Source organism: Olea europaea, chromosome 22, assembly GCF_002742605.1.
Source record: "Olea europaea var. sylvestris chromosome 22, O_europaea_v1, whole genome shotgun sequence".
NCBI lineage: Eukaryota > Viridiplantae > Streptophyta > Magnoliopsida > Lamiales > Oleaceae > Olea > Olea europaea.
The window spans coordinates 7,304,968-7,321,006 of record NC_036258.1 but is presented as its reverse complement, the minus strand read 5'-3'; the positions used below and the strand labels follow the sequence as shown (position 1 = coordinate 7,321,006).

Below are 16,039 nucleotides of genomic sequence, written 5' to 3'. Positions count from 1 at the left end.
AGAATGAAAAAATGTCCCTTCTAGACATATTTACAGGAGTCAAGGGCTCAATGGCTTGCCCATAGCAGCTAGCAGAGGAACGAGAAATTGATGGAGCACCAAGCAATGGAAAATAGGATCTCAACCACAGTTGAGTGAACCAAAGAGGTCCACTACCAGTGGGAGATGCACCATTCTTCAATTGAGTTTGAAGAGAAGTCATGCCTCTATAAAGGGCAGCAAAAAAGAAAGAACATAAATTCAAAGACCTGCTACGCGCCAATTCATGTGCTATGGGTAAATAATTAAGCGAGGGCTTTATGTTTGTCACACACAAAATATATTTACAAAGCCAAACCAGAAGAAAGGCCACTCGATCAGTATGGGAAGGCTCAGCGCTCGAATGATTATGAAGGGTTTGCAGGCTTGAATAAGACTCGGTGTAGTTTTTACCAAACTTTGGGGCGCCACCAGAAACCAAGATACCAGGAAAAATGGTATCGCCCAAAGGTGATAGATTCACCAGGGCCCCAACATCCCTTAAAGTAATAGACATGGGGCCAAGAGGGAAAATAAAGGTATTATACTCGGAAGACCAAAAACTCAAAGCGATCGAAAAAAGTGTTGAATCAAAAGTTGGGGGTTGAATAGAGATTTCTAACAAATCAGAAATCTTAGCATTATCAAAAAGTGCCTTAGTAGGACCATGACCCACAAGATGAGCATGCCACCTACGGAAAACTACATCAGATTTAGGCCAAGTGTGAATACCTCTTTCGCGAAGTGGCCCCAGCGGCAGAGAGTTTAAAAATGGAGGGCCTTGAGTACAAGGAAACAGTTGGCCCACCGCCGCCTGTTCGACTGCCTCTGCATTGTTGAAGAAAAGACCTAGGTAGAACTTATTGAGTTCGACATTGGCGGGCGCGAGAAAACTCGGAGTTATGTATGGACGACTCAGAAGTTTCTGAAAGTTATCAAAACTAAAGGAGTCGCCAGCTTGAGATTGTGAAGTAGCCATTAGGGATGAAACGGAGTTTTTTTAGAGTTATGTAACAGGGAAGCAAAAGATGAACAGTAAATCGTGGGAGAGACGCGAAAAAGTGAGGCGTGATTTAATGGTGCAGTGAAATGGCGTGTTTGGAGGTTATAAGGGTTTGCAAAACGTCGCACCTTTTCAAGCTATGGAAGAAAACAATGATTAAAATTCTTGGGAATTTCGAATGTTGTTGGAAACACAAAGTGAATATGGCAAAATTTAATAATTGATATTAATTCTGCCATATTGGGAGATAATTGTTGACACATAAAAATTCAGCCCAAATCGAATGGCCCAAGGAATGAAGCCCAATTGGAGGGTTCCCAAATCAGATAGCCCAAAGAACGAAACCCAATCAAACAATTCAAGATGAAGGCCCAAATAGGGAGGCCCAAGAACGCGGTAACGCCATCGCCCAAGTTTGCAAGTCGCCCAGAGCTGTTACTCTATTCTCGCCCAAACCTTCAAGTCGCGCAAAGTCTTAGCAAACATAAAGTGTTATGGTTATCAAGAAGTGCAGTTATCAAAGCAGTTATTAAAGTAGCCCTATCACGTTCCACGATTCAAGGAATTCAATCGAAAATGGTTGAACGACGAAGAGTAATGGCAGCAATTAAAAAAAGCAGTTTCATGACAAGTTGGCCATTACGAGGAAAGTGAGCAGTTGTAAAACGATCAAACAGTTTATAGGCGCTTGATCACAAAGAGATCATCCATGGAGTATAAAAGGGAGAAAAGACATAGAGCAAAAGACCGAATAAAAAACTCTCGAACAGAGAACATGTAATTTTAAATTCCTTAGCTTAGATTTAAACACTTCTTTCAGTAACTCGTGTGCTTGCGCCCCTTGGAGACATTCTGTTTTTAATTTCCAATTGTAAAGTCATCGCCAATAAAAGAACACCCATTTTTGGGACTTTGTCTCAAGAGGTTTGTCCTTTACACAATCGCCTGATCCCTTTTAATTGTTAGCGACGAACCCGTGCGAAACAATGATCTTCATAAATACGAGTATGAAGTTCCATTGGTCCAATCATATAACATTTCTTCCCAGTTGTTTAATCAATACAAAAGCTCTGCAAGTTTCAATGTTCTAATAATTAGTGAGTTTTACTAGTAAAATATGACAAACACCAAAATTCATTTTGTTTATATATTTTATCTCACAGACTTTGAATTAAAGTTCATGAATATTTTATACGATGAACCTCTGACAAAATGATGATAATGAAATCTGAACAATATAACACAAGATTTCGAGTTTATAATGACTTAATAACTCCGTCTTAGCACTTTATGTTGTAATTAATTGATAAATTCAACCATAAGTAAGGAAAAATTATGAGATTAATATTTTCATATAAACATAATAATTAAGGATACACATACCATTGTGCCTCCATCAAGTAAAATAGGAGAGCTACAAAGACTCATATAAAGATCTTCCTTGGTTGCATAGGCCACAGGATTCACTGATCTGGAGATGATGTCCTCATAATCAGGCGGCAACAATCTCTCCTAATCTGTTCTATTTTCTGTACTTGAAGAAGATCCAAGTTGAACATTCCGATTATCACGAATCGGAGTATTCCACCCTGATATACTAGAGGATATGGAGCTGAAGCTTGGTTCCCTCGAGGAATTTAAAGCAAGCTGCTTGAGTTGTTCCTACAGAGAACAACTTACACAAGTCTCTCCCAATTATCATAGATATTAGACATCCAGCTACAAAATCTCAAATAAGAGGCTCCCTCTTGAATTATTTCGAGTTTAATTACTGATTTCTTCACGATTCGTTATGCCGATTTTAATTCAGACGTGTAGAAAGAATTGAAGTCTTGGTCCTGCCGTCCATGGTGAGGCCTATTAAATGCTGAAGTGACCCCACTTGCTGCCCTAATTTTCTTGGTAAGTTCAGTCTTCAGATTCTAAATTTTAACTTCAAATGAAATTGCACCTTTACTCACTAAACGACTGACAAATTATAACCCTAATACATCATAGTAAATTAAATAATGCTCTCTTGAACTCACATCACTTGATCTGGACTGAGTAGACGATAAGGTTAGAGTTCTTTGATATCTATTCCACACCTATAAGAAAATTTTAGTTACAGTCAATTTCACCTCGATTTAGAAATAACACAAACAATTTCAATAACAAAACTTTAAAAATTATCTTAGACAAACAACTGTAAATCTATTTGAGTCCACTTTTTTCATAAATCTAATTCATCAATTGAAATTTTGACGCTAAATAAAAATAAATATATAAAAAAAATTAACAGAAGGAAAGGCCCATCCATAGGTAACGAAATATGAAATAAAAATGATAATTCAAGATTATTCTTATAATCAAACAGCAATAATCTTTCCAAACGCAGGTCAATTTTTGTACTGGAATAAGCTTCAAGCTGAAGATTCTGTTCATGAATTGGAGATCCCAGACTGACTCTGAATCTTAAAGACACGGAGCTGAAACTTGATTCCATTCAGCTAAAGGAAGATTCCAAAGTTGTTCTCTCCATAGCATGGCTTCCACTAGTCTCTCCCAATTGTCATAGTTTTAGACATCTCGTATATCTCTTCCAACAACTGTCTTACAAAATCCAGAATCTACAATGATCGAATATGAGAATCTGGCTTGAATTATAGAAATTACATTAAAATGGGATCTGTACACAAAATTTTGAAATGGACTAACTGTATGAATTATACATGCTTTCCTATTTGAGTTTTCGATGGGAGGTGAGGAGAGGTCTCCGTCCAGGGCAGCCTTAGTTTCATGGACCACGGGTTTGGTTCCCAAAGTTCTACTCCTCTAAGGCAGCCTTCCCCTCATTCTTAGACCGCCAAGCCAAACAATTGTCACACGCGCACTCAAATTTTTTTTTTTTTTTTTTTTGAAACCCTCATTCATATCCGTCTCCTATCTTCCTCTCTCTGTGCTGGAGCATTCGAGTCTTCGAGAAGTGAAGATCCAACAAGGCCGAATGATATGACCCGGGAGTCGAGCTCGACGAAGGCAAGTGCGAGACAAGACCCGTTGATAGTTGATGGTGGACCAATGACGCGATCAAGGGCAAAGTAAGTGAAACAAGCGATGGGATTGCTCGTTCAAGAAACCATTGATGGAACCATGTTCAGGACTCAAAATGGAGCAACTTTCATGTTCCGGTCGAAGGCCGAATCAACTTGGATTAATTTGTTATCAAGCGACAAAACCGGAGGTTGAAAACAAGCCTATGCAACCGCACAGGCTAAAACATCATGCGACCGCATAGGTGCTTACTGAAACTCAAAGAAGCCAACCGGATTGCGCCATGCGATCGCATGGAAATACACTATGCGGTCGCATAGACCATTTTTTTGGCAAAATTCCTAATTTTGGCAATTTTCCATATTTTGTTAGTTTTTTATTCTTTTCCATATTTTGGGGATTATGATCAACTTTTGCATGATTTTTACCTAGTTTTTAGGTTTAGTATAAATAGAAGTTTTCACTCAATCGTTAAAAACTTTTGGCATATTTGATATTGAATTAAAAGTGAGGCGTATTGTCTTCTCTTTATCGTTCTTCATTGAACAACTTCAAATTTATCAAATGTTAACTTGTGGCGTTCAAACAACCGGATTTAATTCTTGGATTGCGTGATCATGGGGTCTTTCAAGCATCGTTCTTGTTGGGTTTTTTGGTTCCACTTTCTTTTGAATTAATCCTAAACTCTTGGATTAATTTGGCTTTCTTGGGTTCGTCAATTTCGTTGTGAGTTTCGTAGTCAACATTACTACGGGGTTCACATCAGTTGGTATCAGAGCTCTGGCTCCAAATTAATTGAAGGTTATATCTTTTCTTTATTTGTTTGAGTCGTTAATTTTGTTTTTTTAGTTTCTTCTTCAATTTAATTGTTCTTTCTTAGTTCTTCTTCATTCTTGTTTTTCTTTTCATCATTTCGTTGAGTTGTTGGTAGTTTAATCATCTTATTTCATCAAGGAGTAAAAAAAAAAAGGATAAAAAAGGTTACTGTACATTCGAAGTACTGTTCACAAACAAAAAAATTTGATATTATTATTGTTTGATTTTGTTTTTCTACTAACAACAATTCCTACATTGTGTTTGACTTTGGGATATTCAATTGGGTTCGATTCTTTCAATCTTCTATTGAGTCTATTCACATATTCTTGTCAAAACATTCATTTATTCCACTTATTCAAGTCATTTGAGTCTCGTAGTCTTCGATTAATATTCGGTTTGTCTGAATTCCCGATAAAATAATTGATTTAGTTCATTTGGTTCTTTGAAATGCTTGGAGGAGACTTTGAATGGTAAAAGGCGGAGTGGTGAGTTTAATAGAGGGAAAAAGTCATAGTGAGTGTTTTTCGTGTGAAATCTTTGTGAGGCATAAAAAAATTGTGTGATATGATGTCGGAAAGAGAAGGTTCTAATTCAAGCCGAAACGGTAATGACAACAATGCATCGGAGGACATGATAAGGAGGTTTGAAATGGTACTTGGCAATGTTAGGGAAAAGGTGGATAGGCAAGGGGAATGGATGGCGCAAATAGGTACTACAATTGCTAATCTTTGCTGGAGACAAGTGGAGATGTCTAATGCTAGGGGGTCGGATATGCGTGAATCTAGGAGAGGAAGGCAAGATGAGTATCGTAGTGATGAGAATGATTTTAATGAAAATGACATTGATATGGGTCGAGCGAGGCATAAGGGCAATAGGATGGAAAGACGGGGTAGAAATAACTTGGGAGATGAAGTAGATGGAAAGTTGGGGAATATTAAAATGACAATTCCGCAATTTAAGGAGAGAAGCGATCCGAAAACATATTTAGAGTGGGAAAGGAAGGTTGAGATGATTTTTGAGTGCTATAATTATTCGGAGGAGAAAAAGGTAAAATTACCTGTGCTTGAATTTGTGGATTACGCGATATCTTGGTGGGATCAAGTACTTACATCACGGCGTAGGGGTCAGGAAAGACCAATTAGCACTTGGGATGAATTGAAGGTGTTGATGAGGAGGAGGTGTGTTCCGAGTTACTATTATAGGGAAATCCATCAAAAATTGCAAGGTTTGTACCAAGGATCGAAAAGCGTAGAGGATTATCACAAGGAGATGGAAATTCTTATGATTCGAGCTAATGTGGAGGAAGATTGGGAGCTACCATGGCACGGTTCTTGAATGGGTTAAATCAGGATATTGCAAATGTTGTAGAGTTGCAACACTATGTGGAGATCGAGGACATGTTACATGTGGCAATGAAGGTCGAGAGGCAATTGAAGAGGAAGGGAACGTCTAGGCAACCGTTAGGTACTTCAACTCCTAATCTAACATGGAAATTGAAGTGGGATGACAACAACAAAAATGGGGCTGCACCTAGAGGTAAAAATGATTGGCAAAAGGGCAATGATGAAAAAGCTAGCAAAACCAACATCAAAATCGGAGGCACAACCGTCGCGCAATCGGGACATCAAACGTTTTAGGTGTTTGGGAATGGGGCATATTGCTTCTCAATGCCCAAGCAAATGGCCAATGGTGTTGCGGGATAATGGAGAGATTGTGAGCGATAGTGATGGCGAATTTGATGACATGCCAGCGTTGGAGGATGCTAGTGAAGAAGAAAAAGTTGAAGGGCTCGTTGGGGATCTACTAGTCACAAGGCGAGCTCTCACTACTCACGTCAAAGCGGATGACTTGGAGTTGCAACGAGAGAACATTTTGCACACTCAATGCCACGTCAACAATATGGTATGTAGTATTATAATTGATGGTGGTAGTTGCACTAATGTAGCTAGCGAATCTCTTGTAGAAAAATTAGATTTAACATTGTTGAGGCACTCGAGACCTTATCAATTGCAATGGTTGAATGAGAGTGGCGAGGTGAGGGTGAATCGAAGGGTGTTACTTAATTGTCAATTGGAAGTTATAAGGACGAGTTAGTGTGTGATGTGGTGCCAATGCAAGCAGGACATATTTTATTGGGGCGGCCATGGCAATACGATAGGAAGGCCATGCATGATGGGTACAAAAATTGATATAGTTTCATTAAGGATGGAAGGACCATTACTCTTGTGCCATTAACACCGGTGCAAGTCTATGAGGACCAATTAAAATTGAGAAGTGAGGAAGAGAGGAGAGCAAAAGAGTTAGAAAAAATGAGAGCAAATAGTGAGTTGGAGAAAAGAGAAAAAATGTTGAGATAGCCATTAGAGAGAAAAAGAGAGAGCAATCATAAGAGAGAAAAGAAAGAGAGTGCCCTAAGAGAAGAGAGAAAACACGAGCGAATTTCTTTGTAAAAGAGAGTGATTTGAGGAGGGCGATAGTTGAGAGAAAAGAGATGATCTTGTTCGTTTATAAGGAATCACTCCTCAATTTTGAGGAAATTAACCCACCCTTCCCTAGTTTGGCTAAGTCTTTGTTGTAGGAATTCGACGATATATTTCTGGAGGATGCACCAAGTGGATTGCCGCCTATTCGAGGCATTGAACATCAATTTGACTTCATACCCAAAGCTGTCATTCCTAATCGACCAGCTTATTGAAGTAATCCCGAGAAGACTAAGGAGCTTCAAAGGCAAGTGGAGGAGTTGATGAGCAAAGGATACGTGAGGAAAAGCATGAGTCCTTGTGCGGTACCGGTTTTGCTTGTGCCAAAGAAGGGTGGAACATGGCGAATGTGCGTGGATTGTAGGGCTATCAACAACATAACGGTAAAGTATCGTCACCCTATACCTAGGTTAGATGACATGCTTGATGAATTACATGGTGCTTGCATATTTTCTAAAATTGATTTAAAAAGTGGGTATCATCAAATTCGTATGCGGGAGGGTGATGAATGGAAAACGGCTTTTAAAACTAAATATGATTTATATGAATGGTTGGTTATGCCGTTTGGACTCACAAATGCACCTAGCACTTTTATGCATTTAATGAACCATGTTTTACGTGCTTTTATAGGAAAATTTGTTGTGGTTTATTTTGACGACATCTTAATCTATTGCAAAGACCTAGGAGAGCATTTAGAACATTTAAAGTGTGTGTTAATTGTTTTAAGGAAAGAATAACTCTATGCTAGTCTTAAGAAATGTACGCTTTGTATGGATAGAGTTATTTTTCTTGGTTTTGTGGTTAGTGCTAATGAGGTAGAAGTAGATGATGAAAAGATAAAAGCTGTTAGAGATTGGCCGACACCTAAAAGTATAACAGAAGTTAGGAGTTTTCATAGTTTGGCTAGTTTTTATAGGCGTTTTGTGAAGGATTTTAGCACTATCACCGCACCACTCACGGAAGTAGTTAAAAAAAGAGTAGGTTTTCATTGAAGTGATGAATAGGAACTTGCATTTAATACTATTAAAGGTAGATAGTGTGAAGCACCTGTTTTGGCATTGCCTAACTATGATAAAACATTCGAGATTGAGTGTGATGCATCAGGAATAGGGGTTGGAGCAGTTTTAATACAGGATCGGAGACCTATTGCATATTTTAGCGAGAAATTGAGTGGAGCTGCTTTAAATTACCCTACATATGATAAAGAACTTTATGCACTTGTTCGAGCTTTGGAGACTTGGGAACATTATCTATGGCCGAAGGAGTTCGTAATATACACCTATCATGAATCACTAAAGCACTGGCGGGGACAAGATAAATTGAACAAGAGGCATGCGCGGTGGATGGAATTCATTGAGACGTTTCCATATGTCATTCGATATAACCAAGATAAGGAAAATGTGGTGGTGGATGCATTGTCGCGAAGGTATGTATTGCTAACTACTCTTGATTCTAAGCTATTTGGGTTTGAACATATTAAGGAATTGTATGAAAAAGATGTTGAATTTTCGGATATTTATTTGTCATGCATAAAAGGGGTGATTGATAGGTTCTTTAGGTATGAGGGGTATTTATTTTGGGAAAATAGGTTATGTGTTCCTAATTGTTCTATTCGGGAGTTGTTAGTAAGGGAGGCACATAGTGGTGGATTGATGTGACACTTTGGGGTTCAAAAGACTTTAGACGTATTGAAGGAGCATTTTTATTGGCCTAAGATGAAAAGTGATGTTGAGGGAATTTGTAGTTGATGTATAGGTTGTAAAAAGGCTAAATCTAAGGTTTTACCACAAGGTTTGTACACACCTTTACCTACACCTAGTGAGCCTTGGGTTGATATCTCGATGGACTTTATTTTAGGTTTACCTAAGACTAAGAGAGGTCGGGATTCTATTTTTGTGGTTGTAGATAGGTTCAGCAAAATGGCACATTTTATACCATGTCACAAAACTGACGATGCCATGAACATTGCTGACTTAATATTTAAAAAGATTGTGCGTTTACATGGTGTTCCTAGAAGCGTAGTGTTGGATCGGGATGTCAAATTTTTGAGTCACTTTTGGAGAGTTTATGGGGTAAGTTAGGCACTAAGTTACTATTTTCCACAACTTGTCACTCACAAAAGGATGGGCAAACCGAGGTAGTGAATAGGACTATGACACAATTGTTACGCATAGTAATCAATACAAATTTGAAAAATTGGGAGGAGTGTCTACCATTTGTTGACTTTGCATACAATTAAGCTGTTCACTTTACTACGTCATATTTTCCATTTGAAATTGTATATGGTTTTAATCCACTAACTCCTTTGGATTTAATTCCTTTACCTGTGAATAAATGTGGTAGTTTAGATGGCAAAAAGAAGATGTAATTGGTTAAGTCAATCTATGAAAAGGTAAAAGTACAAATTGAAAACAAAAGTAAGTTGGTTGCATCGCAGGCAAACAAAGATAGGAAGCACGTGACATTCAGGCCAGGATATTGTGTTTGGGTGCACCTTAGGAAGGAGCGATTTCCGGAGCAAAGGAAGTCCAAGTTGTAACCGAGGGGCAATGGACCATTTTAAGTGATTGAAAAGATAAACGACAATGCTTACAAGTTGGACCTTCCAGGTGAGTATACTGTTTCGGCTACTTTTAATGTATCTGATCTCTCTCTGTTTGATGTAGGTTTAGCTTCGAGGACAAATCCTTTTGAAGAGGGAGGGGATGATATGACCCGGGAGTCGAGCCCGATGAAGGCAACTACGAGACGAGACCCGTTGATAGTCGATGACGGACCAATGACGCGATCAAGGGCAAAGCAAGCGAAACAAGTGATGTGATTACTCGTTCAAGAAACCATTGATGGAACCATGTTCGGGACTCAAAATGGAGCAACTTTCATGTTTGGGTTGAAGGCCGAATCAACTTGGATCAATTTGTTATCAAGCGACGAAATCGGAGGTTGAAAACAAGCCTATGCGACAGCAAAGGCTAAAACACCATGCGACCGTATAGGTGCTTACCGAAACTCAAAGGAGCCAACCGGACTGAACCATGCGACCGCATGGAAATACACTATGTGGTCGCATAGACCATTTTTTTTTGCGAAATTCCTAATTTAGGCAATTTTCCATATTTTGTTAGTTTTTTATTCCTTTCCATATTTTGGGGATTATGATCGACTTTTGTACGATTTTTATCTAGTTTTTAGGTTTAGTATAAATAGGAGTTTCCATTCAATTGTTAAAAACTTTTGACATACATAATATTGAATTAAAAGTGAGGCGCATTGTCTTCTCTTCATCGTTCTTCATTGAACAATTTCGAACTTATCAAATGTTAACTTGTGGCATTCAAACAACCAAATTTAATTCTTAGATTGTGTGATCAAGGGGTCTTACAAGCGTCGTTCTTGTTGGGTTTTTTGGTTCAACTTTCTTTTGGGTTAATCCTAAACTTTTGGATTAATTTGACTTTTTTGGGTTCGTCAATCTCGTTGTGGGTTTCGTAGTCAACGTTGCTATGGGGTTTGCATCACGAAAACCCACTTCTCTTTCAAGTCTAAGCCGTCCGTCGACCGTCGCCAACTCGCCATCCACGCCAATACCTACATGGCCCTACTTTACCGATATAAAATCTAATTTATATGTAATATTCATTCAGATTTCAGTATTCCTTCTCTCTTTTTTTTTTTTTTTTCTTTTTTCTTTTCTTTTTTTTTTTTTTTTTTTTTTTTTTTTTTCTTTTTTTTTTTTTTTTTGCATCCAACAATTTCTCAAGCGAAGTGGCTGAACTTGGGCTATTTTATTGAAATTTCCAAAACCATTATTGCAATTCTAACCAAAATGTATTATCCAATTTCCAATTTTATAAAAAAACTGCTTGGCTGGATTAGTTTATGCTCATAATTGGAATTGGAGTTTTGCTGTTGTGGTTTGGCCATTTAGGATCTTTAACTTTTTTTATTGACACAAAACAACATAATCAAAAATGGTAATAAAACAAAACCATTATATAGCTGTTGCACTATTTATAATTGGAGAATGTGTATGGCAATTGGACAAACTTACTACTATGAACAATATTCTGTATTTTATGGATTCAATGAATTGGGATATGATTTGTTTTCCTTCAATCAAGTATTATAACTCAAACTCAAAGCAAAGAGGGCTTTTTGATAATTTATTGTTGATACTCTAGATAAAACTTGAACATGGATCTATTATTTATTAATAACAGTTCTTTACTTTGAGATTAAGATTAGTAATTTAATAGACTGGCAGAGACAAGCCTGACTCATGTCTCATTGGAGTTTCACAGTTTACCAGTACACATCTCAATTGTAAGAAATATAGGAATTTTAGGTATTGTAGTGGTGCAATTTAAAGGTGTTGACATAATTTACAGGCGCCAAAGGTATTAAATATATCTTCATGTTTAATTTAAATTTATCTTCAATAATTAATTTGTCATTGTTGTTGCCATTAAATTTTGATTTCAGGATTGTGAGTTGTGATGATAGAAATCTCAAAGTGTCACATTGTGTCATTTCATAATTTTTGCTCAAATCCTATTTTTCAGGCAAGCAATGGCTTGCACTCGTTTATTTATAAACATATAGGAAATGTTTGAAGCCTTATCAACTTATTTGATTGTGTTGCAGTATTGTACCCTTGTTGGGTCATATTGACTTTAGTTAGATTTAATTGTAGGATCGATTGTGCGGGCCCATTGTTATTTGATAATAATAATAATTTTGACTATAAGCTTGTTTGAGCCCTATTTTTGGTGTAAAATGCATTTTGGAATGATAGATTGATAAAAAATGTGTGGTTAAAAAATAAGGAAAAGTTTGTGGTTTGCTTGTAATGTTATTTTATTAAAGAATGTGTGGTAGAATAAAAAAGAAGAGAAAAATCTATTTTGAAAATAATAGAATCAGATAAAGTTTATAATACATTTTTTTTATTTTGTTTTATAGTTAATTATTAAGTTAACTTCATGGTTAGTACCATAATACACAAATCATGCATAATACAATTTTTTTTTTTTTTGGCCTTATTTTTGAAGGTCCTAGGCCCCCAAAAATCACAAAACCTGAATTGGATGTTAGGTATTACTTGCTAGAGATCATATCATTAGTGCACTCCTTGATAAAAGATAACATACGTGTAGTTGTTGGCGACTTTACCTTGCCCCATGGGGAGATAAGCATTCCCACTATGTGACACTTAGGACTCAATTGTTCTTGTCTCTTCCTTTACCTACATCTCTGATATTTTTGGTCTACCTCAATGTCAAAAATTGGTGGCAGAGTTCTCAACCGAACCCCATCCATACTGGTTTCAAACACGACTTATTGTTAGCTCCTAAATCCTTGCATTAGCCTCTTCACTTAATTGTTTTCTTTCCTGTTTCTTTTGACGGTTGTAGTTCCAAATTATATATATATATATATATATATATATATATATATATATATATATATATAGAGAGAGAGAGAGAGAGAGAGAGAGAGAGAGAGAGAGAGAAAAAAGGTCAGTTGTGCCTTTATATATACATATCTATCAACATCACCACTGCAAATAGAGAATATACAAATATTCTTATTCCTGCATCATACTTGCACAAGCATGGACAACCATGGTAATTGAGATGTGGAGGAGCATTCCCATGTCATTTCTCTCTAAAAGTATGATTCTTCTACGTGTGTCGTAACATATATTACTTACATAACATTTACATAACTTTAGGGGCAGAGCTACTAGGAACTTGGTGGGGGCTTTACAATACTAGTAACTTGTGTTTTACAATCCAAGTAAGGATAAATAGTCAAGCATTGCAGCTTCAGCCCTACACCGAAAAAGTTGGGAGAAGGCGAAAAGGAAGACAAATCAGGCGGCGACACTGAATATTTATTCATTTCATCTAGAGATTCTAAGGTTTAAAAATATTCATTTCCCCCTTTAATTTAAATTTTTTTTAACCTTATTTGGTATTCACTTGGAATCAACCAGAATTATTCACATTTCCGTCTTGATTCACATTGCATCACTTAATACTTTATTTAGATGCAGCTATGTATCAACATTCAACATCTCTTCTGAAAATAGAGAATATAAGGAAAAAAAATATCATCACTTCATTAGTTTTGCACATGCATAGACAACCATGGTAATTGAAATGTGGATGAGCATTCCCAAGTTATTTCTCTCAAAGTATGATTCTTCTGCATATGTTGTAACATATATTTCTTAAATAATGTTTACATAACTTCAGGGGTGGGGATATTACTTATTATTTAGATAACTAATAACTTGTTCAGCCCAAATAAGGTTAAGTACTCTCGCAGAGCAACTTTAGCCCCACTCTGAACAAGTTGGGAGAAGACAGAAAAGAAAATAAATCCTAAGGACTGTAAAGATTCATCCAAAAATCCTATGGATTGAAAAGATTCTTCGACTCCCTTTCCTTTTCTCTCTCACAGTTTTCTTTGGAAAAATCACACTGTTATCATTGGGGGGTCGAAATTCAATGCCTTCTACAATGAGGACGGGCTTCAAACATTGTTTATTCTTCCATACTCGCACCTCCACAACTGTTATTTTCTTGATCAGTATAAAAGCTTCCAATTTCTACCTCCATCCACTTATCGAGTCTCATTGCAGTATTCCCATTTCTATCTGTCCGTGGATTAAGGTTGAAAACACTAGCTCGCTTCTGAGCATCGCCATCCTTAATTCTATCAAAACTGATAATTGCATTTGCTAACAAGGGACCACCCTTGTAAGAATTCGCAAATCCATATACTAGATAAGCTGCATAGGGTGTCTCTGGCGACAACATATTTGTATCTATTTGTCCTCGAATATCAAACCTCAAAACTTGTTTAAGCTTCGCCACTGTTGAGAATCTGCACATAATATTATTAACATGCAATTTCAAAGGAAATTCAAAAGAAAAAAGATATATCTTGTATATGGTTAAGGACTTGGAGTCTGGGTGAGATGCCAACTTCCAGAATTCTGGGATTTCACCCCATAAAATTTTGAGTTTCTTGCTCCAATCATAACACATTTCTTCCCAGTTGTTTTATCATTATGAAAGCTCTGCATTCTTCAATGTTCAAATAATTAATCCTTTTATTTAGGTTAAGTCCACAATTAACAGCAGAATATAGAAATTTATAGAAATTTATGGTGTTGCCATTTGTCCTCCATCAAGTAAAATTGGAGAGTCACAAAGACTCGAGTAGAGGTTTTTTATGGTTGCATAGGCCAAAGGATCCTCAAATCTGGAGATGATGTCCTCATAATCTGATAGCTGCAATCTCTCCTATTAGAGATGGAAACTCCAGCCATGCATTGCAAGAATCCAAGATTATCAATCAAGATCTCGCATATCATTTAGCCCCAGAAATCACTCAACCTGCTTTAGACACAAAATAAATCAAGGATTGAGGAGCATATTAACATACCATTTTTACTATTGTGTTTATGGAAATCTTTTGGCTGTCTATGTATTTAAATATTTCAGCCTTTTACTCATTTTTCTTATGAGAAAAAAATACACAACAAATATATAGCCTTTTTTTCATTTTCTGCTTGGTATCAGAGCTTGTGTGAGTACAGGGCTTAACACACCAAAGTCTTTTTTTTTACACCATGACCTCTCTATCCTTAAACGTAGGCAACTTCATTACACTCAGGCTCACTCCAACCAAGTATCCCCTATGACATGAACAAGCTTTGGCTCTTGCAGAAAGTTAGGAGCTAGTTGGCCATCTCACAAATGAAGAGCCTACCCCTCCAAATACACCACATCAAATCCAAACAATATCACAGAGACAAAAAAATATTGTTCCCAGTTTAACAGAAGAATTCATTACTGGCGAAAGTCTGATCCTTTTCTTTGAGGATGGATCATTGGAACACTTTTTGAGGAAACTCTTGGACTCATTGTCAGCTTAGACATAGCCCATGCAGTATGGGAAGCTCTAAAAAATGCATATGCATAGGACTCACAGGAACGTGAGTTAACTTTACGACAGCAACTGACTTACCCTCGCAAGGAGGAAGACAAAACAATTGGAGATCATATACGCACCTTCAAAGGATTGTGTGACTATCTTGTAGCCATTGGCAAACCCGTCCCTGACCAAGAGAAAGTTTTCTGCCTTCTCACCAGTCTTGGGCCTCAATATGAAACCTTCACAACCACCATGCTAAAGCCACCAAGACCAACATACACTGAGCTGATTTCACAGCTCCAAAATCTTGATCAGAGGCGCAGTTGCTTTTTTAATCATGCCAATCCACCAAGTCCCCAGTTTACTCCTCAATTGGTATTTTATGGACAGCAGCAGCGGCCTCAATAGCCTCTTTCTAGGTACCGTGGCAACTCACAGAAATTCACTTCCACTGGTGAGGCTTCCAAGCACAACAACCAAGGGACCATAACCAAAGCTATTTGAACGATTACACTCCTTTAACTCATCAACGTCGTCCTCCGCTGCCTAGACAACGTCGTATGACTCCCGTTGAAAGAGATCTATACCGAGAGGAACAATGCCAGTACTGTGGATCAATGGGTCACATCGCCAAAATTTGTTGGTGGATACCCAAGAAGTCTACTCAATGTGATGATATACCATAAGCACTTGCAGCACTTACACTAGACAACTCCATCACAGACACTGAATGGACCTC

General features: G+C 37.4%; 1 protein-coding gene across 1 annotated transcript; it reads right to left on the bottom strand.

Moving 5' to 3' along the window:
• Positions 1–13,095: 13,095 nt before the first annotated feature.
• LOC111371110 (F-box protein PP2-B10-like) lies at positions 13,096–14,408 on the bottom strand. Its single transcript, XM_022993019.1, has 2 exons — positions 13,916–14,408; positions 13,096–13,238 (listed from the first exon to the last, which is right to left on the bottom strand). Exons 1-2 carry the CDS (start codon positions 14,406–14,408, stop codon positions 13,096–13,098), a joined length of 636 nt encoding a protein of 211 aa, XP_022848787.1.
• Positions 14,409–16,039: the final 1,631 nt, after the last annotated feature.